This window comes from Euleptes europaea, chromosome 16 (genome assembly GCF_029931775.1).
Source record: "Euleptes europaea isolate rEulEur1 chromosome 16, rEulEur1.hap1, whole genome shotgun sequence".
In the NCBI taxonomy this organism is placed as follows: domain Eukaryota; kingdom Metazoa; phylum Chordata; class Lepidosauria; order Squamata; family Sphaerodactylidae; genus Euleptes; species Euleptes europaea.
The window spans coordinates 8529501-8548196 of record NC_079327.1 but is presented as its reverse complement, the minus strand read 5'-3'; the positions used below and the strand labels follow the sequence as shown (position 1 = coordinate 8548196).

The 18696-nt window shown below is 44.0% G+C and overlaps 1 protein-coding gene across 1 annotated transcript in view; it reads left to right on the top strand.

The window, feature by feature from the left end:
• KLHL1 (kelch like family member 1) overlaps positions 1-18696 on the top strand; it is a 136576-nt gene that overhangs the window by 25732 nt on the left and 92148 nt on the right. Inside the window, exons 2-3 of the mRNA XM_056861830.1 lie at positions 268-450; positions 10919-11055. Of these exons, the coding sequence (XP_056717808.1) occupies positions 268-450; positions 10919-11055 (320 nt within the window). The remainder of the gene's footprint in view (positions 1-267; positions 451-10918; positions 11056-18696) is intronic.

Below are 18696 nucleotides of genomic sequence, written 5' to 3'. Positions count from 1 at the left end.
AAATCACAAATACTGGGTGGAAAAAACTGGAATAGATAGATAGATAGATAGATAGATAGATAGATAGATAGATAGATAGAGAAAAGCCAGAGGCTCCGCACTGCATCCGTTGAAAGGAGGAAGGACCTTAATAGAGCCTGAAAGTGTGCAGGCCCACACATTGAGTTATTTTCTTACCAGCCTTGAAATAATGTGATTAAGTGTCCCCAGAATAATTCATTACAGCTGATTTTTTCTACTTTATTCCCCCATTTGTGTGGTTCACAGGTTGTCATCAACTGGTCATCCGTTGACTCCCCAATGTGATATCGACTCCAGTTGTTCAGAGGAATTCTATCAAGCCGTACACCACGCTGAACAAACCTTCAGGAAGATGGAAAGCTACCTGAAGCAACAGCAACTCTGTGATGTGATCCTGATTGCTGGAAACCGGAAGATACCTGCACACAGGTGGGTGATAACATACAGCACAGGTGCGGTGAAAGGAAATGTCTAAGACATGAAAGGCTCATAGGACTGCTCTTCAACAAATGCAAGACGAATGTACTGCTAGTATTTAACACTCATATTGAATGTTCCCTGGTGCCACTGTGTGAATTATTAAGGATAATACAATGGTAAAGAAAAATCCAAAAATTCAGAAACTCAATTTTTCAAACTTAAGTTGTTTGTCTACATGGCTGCCAGCGTAGTGTAGTGGTTAGCAGCCGTGTTTTGGAGCAGTGGACTCTGATCTGGAGAACCGGGTTTGATTCCCCACTCCTCCACATGAGCGGCGGACTCTAATCTGATGAACTGGATTTGTTTCCCCACTCCTACACACGAAGCCAGCTGGGTGACCTTGGGCAAGTCACAGTTCTCTTAGAGCTCTCTCAACCTCACCTACCTCACAGGGTGTCTGTTGTGGGGAAGGGAAGGGAGGGTGATTGTAAGCCGGTTTGATTCTTCCTTAAGTGGTAGAGAAAGTTGGCATATAAAAACCAACTCTTCTTCTTCTTCTTCTTCTTCTTCTTCTTCTTCTTCTTCTTCTTCTTCTTCTTCTTCTTCTTCTTCTTCGTTAAACTGTGGAATTCCCTGCCCCAGGATGTGATGATGGCTGCCAACTTGGAAGGCTTTAAGAGGGGAGTGGATATGTTATGGAGGAGAGAGCTATCCATGGCTACTAGTATTCATGGCTACTAGTCATGATGCATACCTATTCTCTCCAGGATCAGAGGAGCAGGCCTATTACATTAGGTGCTTTGACACACAGGCAGGATGGTGCTGCTGCAGTAGTCTTGCTTGTGGGCTTCCTAGAAGCACCTGGTTGGCTACAGTGTGAACAGACTTCTTGACTTGATGGAGCTTGGTCTGATCCAGTATGGCCTTTCTTATGTTCTTATAAATGAAGTAAAATAGAATAAATAAAATAAAGACAGCAGTACCTTGAGGTTGAAGATCATGGGCTCTGCTTTACATTAAAATCACCCACACTGGAGGTTTGGAAATTTACTGATTTAAGGTGTTGTGGAACAGCTTTAAATTTCCGAATGCGTGGTCCTTCGTTTATCCAATACAGGAAGAGCAGCTGAGCAGTGATGCACAAAACTCTTGCTTCTGACAGAAATTCACCAGATGGCTTCAGGCTAGTTAAGGTTGCTTTTACCCTCACCGTTGTGGCTGGCGTTGCCACAATACATTTGCTCGATTTTTATGATCAATCCATGTGAGGTCATGATCAACCAGTCGTATTCAGGTATTTTCAGCCCCCCCTCCCTCAACATTTGATAGATGATTTAAAAAAAAACGAAACCAAATACCGAACATGATTTCAGTGCCACCTTTGCTGATGTAGGCAGTCATAATGCTCTAGAGCTTTCACAAAGATACCGGGGGAGATACCTGACTGTTGCTATATTCAGTCTCTTTGTTCCTGTTCTCTCCCACAGCTGCCCTAATTCTTGGGCATTCATAAATCAGTTTTTGTTCCTTTGGCAGGGTGGGGCTTCAGTATGCATTTTTCAGTATTCACCCAGTGGGAGCCATTGATCTTTTAAAAAAATAAAATGAGCAGTGACTTTGGCTACTAAAAAAATTAAAAGCAATTTGCAAGACCTTGATAAGTGCAGAGGAGAGTGACAATGATGATCAGGGACCTGGAGACCAAGCCCTATGAGGAAAGGCTGAGGGTAGGGTTGCCAGTTCCCTCTTCACCACTGGCAGGAGGTTTTTGGGGCGGAGCCTGAGGAGGGCGGGGTTTGGGGAGGGCAGGGACTTCAATGCCCTCAAGTCCAATTGCCAAAACGGCCATTTTCTCCAGGGGAACTGATCTCTGTCACCTGGAGATCAGTTGTTAATAGCAGGAGATCTCCAAATAGTACCTGGAGGTTGGCAACCCTATCTATAGAAAATTGTAGAGGAGGGCAGGGAGCTGTACCTGTTGGCAGCAGGAAAACTCCAGGAATTTCCCAACCTAGAGGTGGCAACGCTAGTAAGACCTGGTCCCGATGCATCCTCCCTCAAAGCCAAACAGCCCTGGAAAAACCTCTGTACTCTCCCCTCTCTTTTTACTCATACAAACCCAGCCCGGAATGCTGTGGTTGCCTAGCATTTTTTTTTAAGATTACAGATTTTTCTGCAAACCAGGGATATTTTTCAGGTTTGTAGAAAGATCTGTCTTGCCTGTTCACAGCTCCAGTCACCGGGTTTAAGTCTCCTCACACACACATAAACACACAATATGAAAAAGTTGCATGGAAATGCAACTTCCTCACCTAGGTTCTCCCACTGGAGATGCAGATTTTCAAAAAGGTTGTGTACAATTCTTACTCAAGAATTTAATATAGGGTTGCCAGGTCCCTCTTTGCCACTGGCAGGAGATTTTTGGGGTGGAGCCTGAGGAGGGCAGGTGTTTCAGGAAGGGAGGGACTTCAATGCCGTAGAGTCCAATTGCCAAAGCGGCCAGTTTCTCCAGGGGAACCGATCTCTATCGGCAGGAGATCAGTTGTAATAGCAGGAAATCTCCAGCTACTACCCAGAGGCTGGCAACCCCAGTTTAATAGCATTATTTGTATCCATGTTTGTTTGCAATGAATTTAATTCTGGACTTGTTTCAGCTCAAGGGTATATCCAAATCCTTTTGGATCTGAAAAGAATTACTCTAATAAATATAAACTTGACCGTGAAATGAAAGCTGGGTCACATTTCTGCAATGTAGTTAAAAGCACAGACATGCTTGTATATGATTTCTGACTTCTACCTGGAGTCAACAACCAGTTCTGTTCCATCTGGAATTCCCAGCACATATGCTGTATACACAGCACATAGACCTTGCTCAAATTAAATTTGCAGGCTGTGAAATACCAGGATAAATATGAACAACAGAACAAGAGGTAGATGTTCAATGTATCGCAGGTACAGGAGCTGACAATCAGTTAGGGCAAAAATTGGGGGGATATTGAAGCACTTATAACGCTGCTGTTGGCCAACGCAGGAAATGAAAACAAAAAAGAGGCACATAAAATTTTATATCCTGATACCTGTGTACATTAAATGGATGGTAAATCTCTGCTAACAGTAAATAATTCCAGAGGGTAGCCATGTTGGTCTGCTGTGGAACAGCTAGAGTTGAGTCCAGTAGCACCTTTGAGAACAACAAGATTTTTGAGGTAAGAGCTTTCGAGAGTCCCTTCATCAGATCATAGAATCATAGAGTTGGAAGGGACCACTAGGGTCATCTAGTCCAACCCCCTGCACAATGCAGGAAATTCACAATTACCTCCCCCCACACCCCCAGTGACCAGAAGATGGCCAAGATGCCTTCCCTCTCATCATCTGCCTAAGGTCACAGAATCAGCATTGCTGACTGATGGCCATCTAGCCTCTGCTTAAAAACCTCCAGGGAAGGAGAGCTCACCACCTCCTGAGGAATCCTGTTCCACTGAGGAACCGCTCTGTTAAAAATTTCTTCCTAATGTCTAGACAGAAACTCTTTTGATTTAATTTCAACCCGTTGGTTCTGGTCCGACCTTCTGGGGTAGCAGAAAACAACAACTGGGCACCCTCCTCTCTATGACAGCCCTTCAAATACTTGAAGATGGTTATCATATCACCTCTCAGTCTTCTCCTCTCCAGGCTAGACATACCCAGCTCCAGTTAGAAAGTGTCTGATGAATGGAGCTTTGACTCGTGAAAACTCAACCCCCCCCCCAAAAAAAAATCTCATTGGTGTCTAAGGTGCTGCTGGAGTCAAATCTAGCTGTTGAGTGGATTTGCAAACTTTTGGTTTCAGTCGGTTGGATCCAGGTGAAATTCTCCACCTGCCTCGCTCTTCTCACTGTGGTCCACTGATCTCCACAAAATGCTGTTCCTGTGGGGATGGGAGACACTGGAATGACTTGAGGGGGATCTACATGGGAAGGAGGAATTGGTGGACATTTCTAATTCAGGCCATTCAGAAGAAGAAGAAGAGTTGGTTTTTATATGCCGACTTTCTCTACCACTTAAGTAAGAATCAAACCAGCTTACAATCACCTTCCCTTTTTCACAACAGACACCCTGTGGGGTAGGTGGGGCTGAGAGAGCTCTAAGGAAGCTGTGACTGGCCCAAGGTCATCCAGCTGGCTTCATGTGTAGGAGTGGGGAAACTAATCCAGTTCCCCAGATTAGCGTCCTCCGCTCCTGTGGAGGAGTGGGGAATCAAACCCGGTTCTCCTGATCAGAGTCCACCGCTCTAAACCACCACTTTTAATCTCTACACCAAGCTGGTTGAGCAGAGTAAAACAGATAAAAACACTAATATTAAATTAATTAACTACATGAAACCTCTCTGAACACTGGTCGTCATAAGATACAGTTGCAAAATTAGAATCTGTGTAAATTATGCCCTTGACATTATCTCAGCTTGGATTTTCATTGCAGAATGCAGAAACTTCATAAATAGAAACAGTGGTTCTTTGGTCAACCCCTGCTAATAAGATTGTTAGAGCGTTCTGCGGGGAGAACATTTTCTTATTGGCCAACGGTGGCTCCAGTAAATGCAAGTGTGCCTGTACATAGAATCCACAGCGGAAAAACACAACAGCCAATGCCTCGATCAGGTTCACAGAGCAAGGACAAAATCTACAAGGGGAGGGAATGATTATGTATCTTCCTGATGAGTGCAGATGGTAGCAGGTCAAATCTAGCCAACATAAACACATGGCGATATCTTGGAACCGTTAATATAGATAGGTAATGTGCATATTGATTTGGGATTACTGGGGTTAAGTAAAATAGTAGAGGAGAGCACACACTGTGGGTTTTAACTAGTGTTTCTTGGAAATCAATATCCTTTATAGAGTGGAAATTGCTAGTTTGGTTTGGACCCAACCCACTAATTCTGATATGGCTCAGGAAATCATGCGCAGATGTACTGTTTACTGCTTCGACATGTGCTGGCTATTTCTTTGCCACAATGGAGACATGCTGTAAAGTGCAACAGATTAACCTGGCGCACAAGCAGATAGAAGGGATGAATAAAACCAGTGTAGAGCTAACAAGTCCAGAAGGGGGAGAAAACACAGTCAGACTTCATGTGGTCACCCTCCTCTTCCCTTACAGAGGCTGCACTTCTTTCAACAGCTGCATGCCTGGCAGAAATGTAAAGGGTGTGCACCCAATTCATAACATAAGAAAAGCCAGCCCACAGGTGGTGGCTGGAGATCTCTTGCTATTACAAGTAATCTCCAGGCAACAGAGATTAATTCTTAGGGTTGCCAGGTCCCTCTTCACCACTGGCGGGAGGTTTTTGGGGTGAAGCCTGAGAAGGGTGTGGTTTGGGGAGGAGAGGGACTCTGATGCCAGAGGGTCCAATTGCCAAAGTGGCCATTTTCTCCAGTGAACTGATCTCTATCAGCAGGAGATAAGTTGTAATAGCAGGAGATCTCCAGCTAGTACCTGGAGGTTGGCAGCCCTATCCGTTCTCCTGGAGAAAATGGCTGCTTTGGCAATTGGACTCTAGGGCATTGAAGTCCCTCCCCTCTCCAAACCCCGCCCTCCTCAGGCTTCACCCCCGAAATCTCCAGACATTTCCCAACCTGGAGCTGACAACCCTTACTCCACCCGAGCAAGTTGATACAGAAATGCAGGGAAGATTGTCAGTGTTATGCCTTTTTTTGGTAGTGTTATACACGTTGTTTTTGTGTTCAGGCAAGATGTTGTGCATGACATAATCCCCGCAATATAGGCTACAAAGAGAATTAGTTAATTGGTTCTTGTAGGTTACCCGGGCTGTGTGACCGTGGTCTTGGTATTTTCTTTCCTGACGTTTCGCCAGCAGCTGTCTCAGGCATCTTCAGAGGAGTAACACTGAAGGACAGTGTCTCTCAGTGTCAAGTGTGTAGGAAGAGTAATATATAGTCAGAAAGGGGTTGGGTTTGAGCTGAATCATTGTCCTGCAAAAAGTATCAAAGGTAATGTGCTAATCATTGTCCTGTAAGTATCAAGATAATGTGCTAATGAGGGTGTGGTATGTTAATATGGAACTATTGTATCCTGAAGTGATCTGTTAATGTATGAAATCCAAAGCTAATCCGCATGGCTATTGTGGACTGTAGTCTTTGTTAGTCTGGAAGTTTTCAGGACAGGAAGCCAAGCCTTATTCATTCTTAAACTCTCTTCTTTTCTGTTAAAGTTGTGCTGATGTTTATGAATTTCAATGGCTTCTCTGTGCAATCTGACAAAATAGTTGGTAGAATTGTCCAGTCTTTCAGTGTCTTGGAATAAGACCCTGTGTCCTGTTTGTGTCAGTCCATGTTCAGCCAATGTTGGTTTCTCAGGTTGGCCCAGTCTGCAGTATCTTTCATGTTCTTTTATCCTTGTTTGTATGCTGCGTTTTGTGGTCCCGATGTAAACTTGATACTTTTTGCAGGACAATGATTCAGCTCAAACCCAACCCCTTTCTATATATTATATATAGACTATATATTACTCTTCCTACACACTTGCCACTGAGAGACACTGTCCTTCAGCGTTACTCCTCTGAAGATGCCTGCCACAGCTGCTGGCGAAACGTCAGGAAAGAAAATACCAAGACCACGGTCACACAGCCCGGATAACCTGCAAGAACTAATGAACTCTGACCGTGAAAGCTTTCGACAGAATTAGTTAAGCTTTAAACCTTGGCAGAGTGTCGGGGGAAGCCTCTGCTGGTGCTTTTCCAATTTGCTTCATCGGTTAAGAAGGCGCTTGCTGTTTTTATTGCTCTTCTTTGCAGCCACAATAGAATTTGGGCAGAAGATGGAGCAGCCCTTCACATTTCTCCCCTTAACCAGCATGCAAGCCCCCCCCCCAAAAAAAGAAACCCCCTAGTCACCTCCCTAACTAACTCAGGGTTGAGAAATATCTGGAGATTTGGGGGGTGAAGCATGAGGCAGGAGGGGTTTGGGGAGGGGAGGGACTTCAATGCCATCGAGTCCAACTGTCAAAGTGGCCATTTTCTCCAGGGGGACGGATCTGTCGCCTGGAGATTAGTTGTAATAGCAGGAGATCTCCAGCTGCCACCTGGAGGCTGGCAACCCTAGGTGGAGGGGGGCTTGTCGATTTTACCACTGCTCTTAGCAGCTCTGCCCAGGGACTAGACAGCATGCAATTAACATTGGACATTTTCTCCAGGTGAATTGATCTCTATCTGTCGGAGATTCATTGTAATAGCAGATCTTCAGCTACTACCTGGAGGTTTGGAAATCAGCACAGATGCAAAGGAAATTAACAAAGTGCAAACATTTATATAAATAGCTACACAAATACACAACTAAACAAGAACTAGTTATTCAGACAAACATCCTAATAGACTGCTACACCTTTGTATCCCTGCATCGAACATGCTGACTATCCTTAATTAAAGAATAGCAACATTAATAGCAGTTGAAATAGAGAAGGAACGAGCTTTTGAAAGTGACCAGATATTGGGGGACTGAAGAAGAGATTAACATAAGAAATCGAAACGGCCGTATCCCCGCCTTTCTGCAGCTCCACTTCGTGGGAACCTTCATGGAAACACCTTCTCACATGAAAATTGGACTACTGATGTTTGCACTTGACTGTCCATGTCTATTACGATGTTTGTCTGAATGACTAGTTCTTGTTCAGTTGTGTATTTGTGTAGCTATTTATATAAATGTTTGCACTTTGTTCATTTCCTTCGCATCTGTGCTGATTTTCAAAACTTAAGGTACTAGCACAGAGGTGCCTATTTCCTACATACTACCTGGAGGTTGGCAGCCCTACCTCCCCCCAATAGGATAGAATGCACAATGGTTTACATATCAAGCTGCTGCTTATCCCCCCACTCCCTGAGAGCAATTAAATTGGATAGAACAGACCCAGAAGTGCAAGTAATATTTGTCTGCACTAGCAGAAGTAGGCTATGCCCCTTGTAAACTGAACATGGCATTTTGCCACAGGGGCCCTAATTTCCATTATCACCCATGTTTTCTAAGGCCATTTATGCAGGGTCAATTTTGATGCTCGCTCAAAGCTCTTTTTAAAAACGTGACCTTCAAAATGTCTATTCACGGTCCCAATGCAAAAGGAGAAATTCTACTCCACACACACACACTAGCCTGCTCCATCGTTCCTGTTTACATAGTCATTAGCAACCATTGGCCATTAGCCATTAGCATAGCTAACGTGTGGCAGTGCTTTTGGATGCCTCCTTGAGGGGATTCTTTGAGGCGGGGGGGGGCAGAGCAAACACAGAAGGTTGCATTAAAGGGACTCTTAAGAGATGTGAAGCAGGTATGCGTCGGCTTTGCAGTCACTTCCTGAGTGACGGTTCAGCATGAAAAACTCAAAAAAATACATGTGAGGCAATTCAGCCTGGAACGCGCTGCTAATTACCATTTGAGCAGATTCTGAAATTTCACAGGACCTCCCTTCCTGCCCTTCTTGTCTTCAAACTTCTCTATGATGAAAACAGAATTGATTCGAAACAGGCTCTGAATTCCTAATGAGATGAAAAGAAACAGATTGCTGAAATTGGGTAAAGGGAAATTCAGAGCACTTGAGCACGTGAACACATGAAGCTGCCTTATATTGAATCAGACCCTTGGTCCATCAAAGTCAATATTGTCTACTCAGACCAGCAGAGACTCTCCAGAGTCTCAGGCAGAGGTCTTTCACATCACCTCCTTGCCTAGTCCCTTTAACTGGAGACGCTGGGGATTGAACCTGGGACCTTCTGCATGCCAAGCAGATGCTCTCCCACTGAGCCACAGTCCCTCCCTCACTTCTCTTAACATGTTTTGACATCCAGTGGTTTCACAGAATAGGGAAAAAAAGAAAGCAGGGGAAAAAAGTGTTTTGCTTTCTAGAGAATTTCACTTAGAACAATTAGGAGTTGTAGTAATGTCCCAGCTGTTTAGCCTTCTACACAGCCAAATGAATGATCAGTTTGAACGCAATAACAAACGGAAATGCATGTGGAAACAGAAATTGTAATTAAATGCTAGATTGTGGGGGGGGGGATCCCCAGTTTACTACTTATGCTTATATCCAAACCATTTCTGAATTGATGGATCATCTTTGTGCGGTATGAAGTACTGTATATGGCATTTCCTAGAGGAAACTCAGTTCAGTAATTTATTCATATAGAAATGGCTAAACTTGTAAAAAAAGAAAAGAAAAAGGAAATGACATGCAGGAGACAACCGACCTTTCCGTTGAATAGGTCAGCATGCTTCAGAGCCAAGATTTCCCACCACTGCAGCCCTCTGAGATAAAGAAAGGAACCTATGCAGTGAATCACCAAACATCTTTGTTTCCCTTTTCAATCCTCAATGCTTCTGAGGCAGAACTAGGATTTAGTATGGTATCGTCTCTCAGAATGAAGATTAATTGCGACCCCCACTATTCACCTGGTTAAATATAAAATATGTGGCATCTGTTAAAGTAGGAAATGCTTTCGGCTGGTTAGTGATTATTCAGAAACAACCCTGAGCAAAATATGCATATTATTATGTATGTTTCGGAAACGTCCCGACCTCTGAATGTAAAAAGCCCAGTAGTGCTAGACCTGCCCTGCCTGGATGGCCCCAGGCTAGCCTGATCTTATCAGATCTCAAAAGCTAAGCAGGGTCACATGAATACATGAAGCTGCCTTATACTGAATCAGACCCTTGGTCCATCAAAGTCAGTATTGTCTACTCAGACCTTGTTGGATGTTGTCCTATTGCTGCTGGTTGCGAAGGGGCCCCCATAACAGTTCAAGCTTCAGGGTCCCAAAAATGTAGGTCTCCCACTGTGCCAGTGTAAGTGCCTCTTATTCCGTGATAAGAAGGCTCTTACGCTAGTGGCGGGGTCACACCACCTCCACTACACTTCCAGCCCAATCCTCAGGAATGGGCTGTATGTGTACAAGTGTTAACTCTTGAACGGGATGTTCCACTCTTTGTCTGAACCTGGGAGCTGCCCTCTGACCTCTCCTCCTTCTCCCTCAACAACCATTGTGCTTTGTAGCACACTCTCCACATGGACTGCAATGGAGACAGATGTTTCTGCAGATCTCTCCTTTGGAATCAATCCTCCCAATAAGTACATTTCAAAAAGTAAAAATTGTAGTCACTCCTCTCCCCAAACCCCTCCCTCCTCAGGCTCCACCCCAAAATCCTCCTGCTGGTGGCGAAGAGGGACCTGGTAACCCTAAGGTAGAATGTGTTCACATTCTTGTTGCAGTTGATTGAAAGAGAAAAACCTAATCTAAAGAGTACATTTCCCTAACACAAATGGCCAGCTATTCCAGTGTCATGTGTGTGCATGTATGAGATTGCAGACCTAAAAACTGATTAAAGCTACTGCAGCACACTGCTAGCACATTAGGGTAGGAATGTTCAGCAGTTATATAAAATGTAATACATGAATGAGCATGTACATTATTCTCTGTTTTCCCCCCTTTTGGCAGACTTGTTCTTAGTTCGGTTTCTGACTACTTTGCTGCCATGTTTACGAGTGACGTTTGTGAAGCCAAGCAAGAGGAAATCAAAATGGAAGGCATTGACCCCAGTGCGCTGTGGGACCTTGTTCAGTTTGCATATACAGGTACTGTCATGCATTAAAATAGTTTTGCCAGCGAATGGCATTTAGACTGGTTCATTTGCTCATCTTTCTTTAAACATAAGTCATGTTATTCAAAATTTTAAATCTGTGTAATCCCTAGGGTTGCCAGGCTCTAGGTGGTGGCTGGAGATCTCCTGCTATTACAACTGATCTCCAATAACAGAGATCAGTTCCCCTGGAGAAAATGGCCACTTTGACAATTGGACTCTATGACATTGAAGTCTCTTCCCTCTCCAAACCCAACCCTCCTCAGGCTCCACCCCCTAAATGCCAGGTATTTCCCAACCCAGAGCTGGCAACCCTAGTAATCCTCAATAGTAAATAGCTAGATTTGAGTCCAGTAGCACCTTAGAAACCAACAAGATTTTTAGGGTACTGCAGATCAACATGGCTACCCACTGAAACTATCTTCGGTAGTGGATGTTAAGGATTCTGAAAATGTTTGCAAGTTTTCTGTTTCTGGTGTTTACGGGAAGGGGCTTTGGCTCACTGGAAGAGCCTCTGTTTTGCACGCAGAAGGTCCCAGGTTCAATCCCCGGCATCTCCAGTTAAAAGGATCAAGTAGGAGGTGATGATGAAGAAGAAGAGTTGGTTTTTACATGCTGACTTTCTCTACCACTTCAGGGAGAATCAAACCAGCTTACAATCACTCTCCCTTCCCCTCGCCACAACAGACACCCTGTGGGGTAGGTGGGGTGGAGAGAGCTGTGACTAGCCCAAGGTCTCCCAGCTGGCTTCATGTGTAGAAGTAGGGAAACCAACCCAGTTCACCAGATTAGCGTCTGCTGCTCATGTGGAGGAGCGGGGAATCAAATCCGGTTCTCCAGATTAAAGTCCACCGCTCTCAACAACTATACCATGCTGGCTTTCAGATGAAAGACCTCTGCCTGAGACCCTGGAGAGCTGCCGCTGGTCTGAGTAGACAACAATGACTTTGATGGACCAAGGGTCTGATTCAGTATAAGACAGCTTCATGTGTTCACATACTCATATATAATAGAATTACAGTGCATTCCTGAGCCTCCAGGGTGAAAGCCCTTAGGAGGCCAGGAAGGCACTGTGCTGGTGTCTGGACACCCTGTGCCACCATTAGCGGCCTGAACACTGGCGGGAATCCCGGATGCCAGTCATGGGATGCTGCCACGGCAGAGCAAGCCTGGGATGCCGACGGAGCCTTCTGCCATTGTCTGAACGGTGGCAAAGGCCACGCCGGCGTCCCGAGAAGTGTCTCCGGGGGGTCCCGGCATCCCAGGAGGCGTTCCCATGGTATTCCGGCACTGGGATGGGGGCGACGTTTACTAGGCAGACTATGTTTATGGGGTGGTTTGCCAGTGCCTTCCCCAGTCATCTTCACTTTACCTCCAGCAAGCTGGGTACTCATTTTACTGACCTTGGCAGGATGGAAGGCTGAGTCAACCTTGAGCCGGCTACCTGAAACCAACTTCCATCAGGATCGAACTCAGGTCGTGAGCAGAGCTTGGACTGCAGTACTGCAGCTTACCACTCTGTGCCACGGGGCTCCTTATTTATTATATCAAATATATAATATTTGAATTGTCTTATATTTATGTTTGTGTGTGTATCCCTCTCTCTCTTTCTCTCTCTATATCTATATCATACATCTATATCATACATACATACATGCTCAATACATCTTGCAATCTATTGCTCCGCACTGGTAGTGTAACTGTATTGCCTACCCGAATGCATATCCAGTGTGTATCTGCCCCACCCTAAAAACAAACAAACAAAAAAAACAAAAAAACAGGAGGCTACGATGGAAAATGCATGAAAGGACTATGCAAGGGCCATTCTACAATATGGTCAGCTTAGACTGGAATAGGATATTCCTGGGAGAATTCCTATTGGGAAGACATTTTACAATGTACCCACCTGTTCTGTGCGAGGGAATGATACCATTGATCCCTTTAGTGTTTGAGTTAGCTACTCTTTTGACTCAAGAGCACCGGCTCAATATGTACATGCTCTCTACAAATGAAAGACAGCCTTGCAATGCATAATTGTATAATCCCAGTATAATTAGACAGCTGTCTCCTGCTTGTTGGACTGGAGCGAGTTCCCTTGCCAGGCAGCAAAAGCACTCTCATACATACACTGCTTTGAATTCCCCCTTCCATTTAAAAAGTGATGTTACGCTGTCATGCTCATATTGGGAAGGCATGTCTCAGTAAAGACCAAGGTACATCCTATTATACCCGAATCCAAAAAATACCGACATTTTTTTGGGTGCATGCCCATACTCACAGCTGCTGCTCAAACAAACAAACAAAAAATGATGAAAATTCTCATTCATGTCAGGGGTGTTACCAAAATAATTGCACCTTTGTGCCCAGGGGGAAAATGTTGAAAAAAGTTTAATTTTTTAAAAAAAATCAATGCTAAAGGCTAATAAAGGATTTCAGAATTTTTCCTAATATGGTTCTTAGGTCAAAGGACACCATGCAAATGTGCCCGATGTGGTGAACAACTTGCTTCTTCATGCCATGTGTGTATGTGTGTGTGTGTGCTGTCAAGTTGCTTCTGACTTATGGCAACCCTATGAATAGGTGGTAAGGAGCCCCATGGCGCAGAGTGGTAAGTTGCAGTACTGCAGTCCAAGCTCTGCTCATGACCTGAGTTCGATCCCGAAGGAAGTTGGTTTCAGGTAGCCGGCTCATGGTTGGCTCAGCCTTCCATCCTTATGAGGTCAGTAAAATGAGTACCCAGCTTGCTGGGGGTAAAGGGAAGATGACTGGGGAAGGCACTGGCAAACCACCTTGTAAGTCTGCCTAGGAAACGTCGGGATGTGACGTCACCCCATGGGTCAGGAATGACCCGGTGCTTGCACAGGGGACTACCTTTACCTATATGGGAGGTGGTAGCTGGGGATCTCCTGTTATTACAACTGCACTCCAGCCAATAGCAATAAGTTCCCCTAGAGAAAATGGCTGCCGTTTTGGCAATTGAACTCCCATGCATAAAAGACCATCAAATTATCTATCTATCTATCTATCTATCTATCTATCTATCTATCTATCTATCTATCTATCTATCTATCTATCTATCTATCTATCTATCTATCTAACTATCCATCTAGCCATCTATCCATCTATCATCTATCGGGACTACATACAACCTTCTTCATATATATATCAGGAAAACATACAACTTTCTTCTTCTCATGACTGACCATTTAGCTCCTCAAATATTGGGGAAAGGAGCAGCAGTTGAGAGACCAAGATCCAAGAGCAGGCATTAAGGATGACAGCCTCCAGGTTGGATTCTGTGGTCCCCTGGAATGACAGCTCATCTCCAGACTGCAGAGATCAGTTCCGCTGGAGAAAATGGATGCTTTGGAGGGTGGACTCTACAGCATTGCCAGGTCCCCCTTTGCCACTGGTAGGAGGTTTTGGGGGTGGAGCCTGAGGAGGGCGGGGTTTGGGGAGGGCTTCAATGCCATAGAGTTCAGTTGCCATAGTGGCCATTTTCTCCAGGGGAACTGATCTCTGTCGCCTGGAGACTATATCAGGAGATCTCCAGCTAGTACCTGGAGGTTAGCAACCCTATACCCCACTGAGGTCCCTGTCCTCCCCAGGCTCCATCCCCAAATCTCCATGAGTTTCACAACCTGGATGTGGCAACCCTAACTTCCCATCCTCTGCTGGTGGCCAGGGGGGACCTGGCATCTCTAGCAGGCATGGCATGATTTAAAAAAAAAAAACACGTTTGTAGCACTGTACACATTAATATTCTTAAATTCTGTTGCTGTGCTTTAATAGGTTATTTAAAATCAAACATGATTTGTTTCTGCTAGTAGTGAATAGCCTTTTATTATTATTATTATTATTATTTTAAAAAACTTTTTCTATTAAGGGCAACAAATATGAATGTACAGAAGTGATCCGACGCCTCTTTCTCCTCTAGGAAACAGGAATACAGAGTGGAAAAGAAGCATCTGGGGGCTGCTTAACTCTTTACCTACTCACCATTTTCCTTCTCCAAAGAGAAGGCAGTTAAGGGGAGACATGATAGAGGTCTTTAAAATTATCCATGGTGTGGAGAGAGTGGACTGGGAGAAACTTTCTCCGTCTCTCATAATACTAGAATGCGGGGTCATCTGCTGAAGCTAGAGGGTGAGAGATTCAAAACAGATAAAGGCAAGAATTTCTTCACACAATGCATAGTTAAATTGTGGAACTCCCTGCCCCAGGATGTGGTGATGGCTGCCAACTTGGAAGGCTTTAAGAGGGGAGTGGACGTGTTCATGGAGGAGAGGGCTATCCATGGCTACTAGTCAAAATGGCTACTAGTCATGATACATACCTATTCTCTCCAGGATCAGAGGAGCATGCCTATTATATTAGGTGTTTTGGAACACAGGCAGTTGTCTTGCTTGTGGGCTTCCTAGAGGCACCTGGTTGGCCACTGTGTGAACAGACTACTGGACTTGATGGCCCTTGGTCTGATCCAGCAGGGCCTTTCTTATGTTCTTATAGGTTCTTAATCTAGCTGTTCCCTCACCACCACCTGCAGCGCTTCCAATACATGGGCAAAAATCCCATAGGGGGATGGGATTGGGGGCAGGTAATTTGGAAAGGGAAATGGGAGGTAGGCGAAAGATTTCTCCTTCCTTCCATCATCTCTTGCTTCTTCTCTACTTCACCACTGACCCCTGTTCCCAAGGACTGGCTTTCTTTCTTTCATTTTCTTTTGAATGGCGCTGAGACACTTTAAGACATTATATTATAACAGGTACCTACTGTAGCTCCTTAATACTCATTAGTGTCCTGAGATGACATAAAAAAATGAGCTGTGCTCACCAGGGGCTTTCACAATAAATGAGGTTTCCACAAACTCCCATGGTTACCAACAGAATGTCATGCTCTGGACTGAACCGATAAGGTTATGGCTTAAATAAAGTATGCTGTCCTTATAGGAGAATCAGGAGTCGAAAATTAAACCTTGAAACTGCAACACAGTTTTCGACAAGGAAATGGGAACGCTTCTGTGACCAAGCAGTGCCCTCCACAAAACGAATTAAACCTTCGTATGCAGAGAATAAAGTATTCCAGGTTTTGTCTGAACAAAGCATATACGTATATATTGTAATGTTGGCGTTAATTGAATTTCTTTCCATACCATTAAGTGTTTAATTGAATATTAAGATATTTGTTAAAACATTCCCTTGTTATAATGGGATTACTATATGTTGTTTTATTATGTAAACTCGATACGGAGGTTTCATTACAACGTAAATGAAATTACAGTTTCATTAGAACTGCCAGTTTAATTCAAATGATATGTATTATGCAAATGCATAAATAACATATTGCTGCAATTTATGCTTCTTTCCCCTAGAATACCAATTACTTAGTCTTCTAAATCAGTAGTCCAAGACTGGCTAGTTTTAAATATGTTTTTTTTTTTTTTACTGTCCTTTGGAGATGCAGAACTGCTAACAGCCAGCTTGTTATATAAAAAACATTTTTGTGTGCGGATCAGAACATCTAGCTAGTGTGGTGTAGTGGTTAAGAGCAGTGGACTCTAATCTGGTGAACCAGGTTGGTTTCCCCACTCTTAAGCATGAAGGCAGCTGGGTGACCTTGGGCTAGACACAGTTCTCTCTGAATTCTTTCAGCCCCACCTACCTCACAAGGTGTCTGTTGTGGGGAGAGGAAGAGAAGGAGATTGTAAGCCAGTTTGATTCTTCTAAAAAGGTAGAGAAAGTCATCATATAAAAACGAACTTCCTCTTCCTCTCCTCCTCCTCTTCCTCTTTTTCCTTCTTGTGCACACTGAAGCATATTGGAAAGGGGCCATTGCTGAACAGGTTATCTGAATCCAAGTGTTTCTTTGACCACTTTATCAGTTGGGTATTGGGCATTGGCTAATGTTACAAGTACATTCTATTCCTTTAAAAACTGTCCACTAAGACAAACTAAAATACTAACAGTACAGTCATGTGCAGAGTTACTCTTGTCTTTCAGTGAGCTCAAACTGGAATAACTCTATACAAGATTGCATTGATAATGAAATTTTATATTCTGTTCTTATCAAGGTGACACAAATGAATAAAATTGGTATTCATGATGGGAGCACATAATAAAGATTTAACTTTTTTTGCACAATCAATAGCTACAAAATTTGCTAGTAATGGAGCTTTAATATATATACCATAAAGGTCTGCTGAACATTCGTTTTATGCTTTTGTTGTAAACATTTATTGATTGTGATAAAAGTCTTACAGAATGATAGTCTAAGGTTTCATCTGTTGGTTAGACTTGATAAAACTTGTAATTGGTTGCATACTACCAAAAGGATATAAAGTTAAAGTAGATCCATCGGGACAAAAGCTATAGGAGGATTTGGAGGTAACATCCTTCAGAATATGTCTTGTCTTACTAGGGTTGCCAAACACCAGGTAGGACCTGGAGATCTGGGTTGGGAAGGAGGCTTTGCCCCTAAAATTGGACTCCCTGACCCAAACTTTACCAAACCTGTTTGGCCACTGTGTGAACAGACTGCTGGACTTGATGGGCCTTGGTCTGATCCAGCAGGGCTTTTCCTATGGATACTGGTCATGATGCATCCCTATTCTCTCCAGGATCAGAGAGGCATGCCTATTATTTTGGGTGCAGTGGAACACGGGCAGGATGGTGCTGCTGCAGTTGTCTTGTTTGTGGGCTTCCTTGACGCACCTGGTTGGCCACTGTGTGGACAGACTTCTGAACTTGATGGGCCTTGGTCTGATCCAGCATGGCCTTTCTTATGTTCTACAAATGTTAAATAAATAAATAAATAAATAAATAAGTGTAGTTTGTGCACGCATAGATGCTCCATTTACAAGTGTGGTTCAGAGCAGAGGCCGTAATCTAGATTTCCTGGATAATGGACTGATGTGCCCAGATATGCTGCACAAAGAGGGGTTTACTGAATGATGAAGAGGAGGAGGTTGCAAGTCATCTGTCATTTCGTCTTTTCCTTTGCCGTTTTAATAGCAGAAAATATTGACAAGTCGCTGCCGAGTCTCTGATTTTCCAATCCGTGCATGCTATAGTTTGACGGAGCGCTTGTCTGAAAGCAAGATGGCCAATTATAGCCGAAGGATGCTTGCAGGCGACCATTTCAAGCCTTGGTCTGAGCAGAATGTGTAATTACCTATCAGAGCTTCCGATGCCTGTTGCCTTGATGTTTTGGAGAAATACTGACGGTAGCACAAAATGAAGGCATTTCCATTTCGCGTCTGTCTCATGCCTTCCAGATGCAATGTCTTTGTATTCCGTTTCCTCTGCCGTGATCCCAGCTGTTGGTACATTCTCTCCCCGTCTGCAGGTTCTGTCATAGAACTGCCTACCTATAGTTAGCCTATAGTTAACACTCCCTTTTATACATCCATTTGTTATCATCCAAATGGACAGGGACCAAGAACAACATACTAATTGCTGGAGCTGTTCATTGCCGCTGCATCTCTCACTGGAAATAACTTTCGTACAATCTATTTCATAAAGAACTGGTGGTGGTGGAAAGTGCCGTCAAGCCACAGCCAACCTATGGTGACCCGCATGATGTTTTCAAAACAAGAGAGGTTCAGAGGCAGTTTACCATTGCCTCTATGTAGCAACCC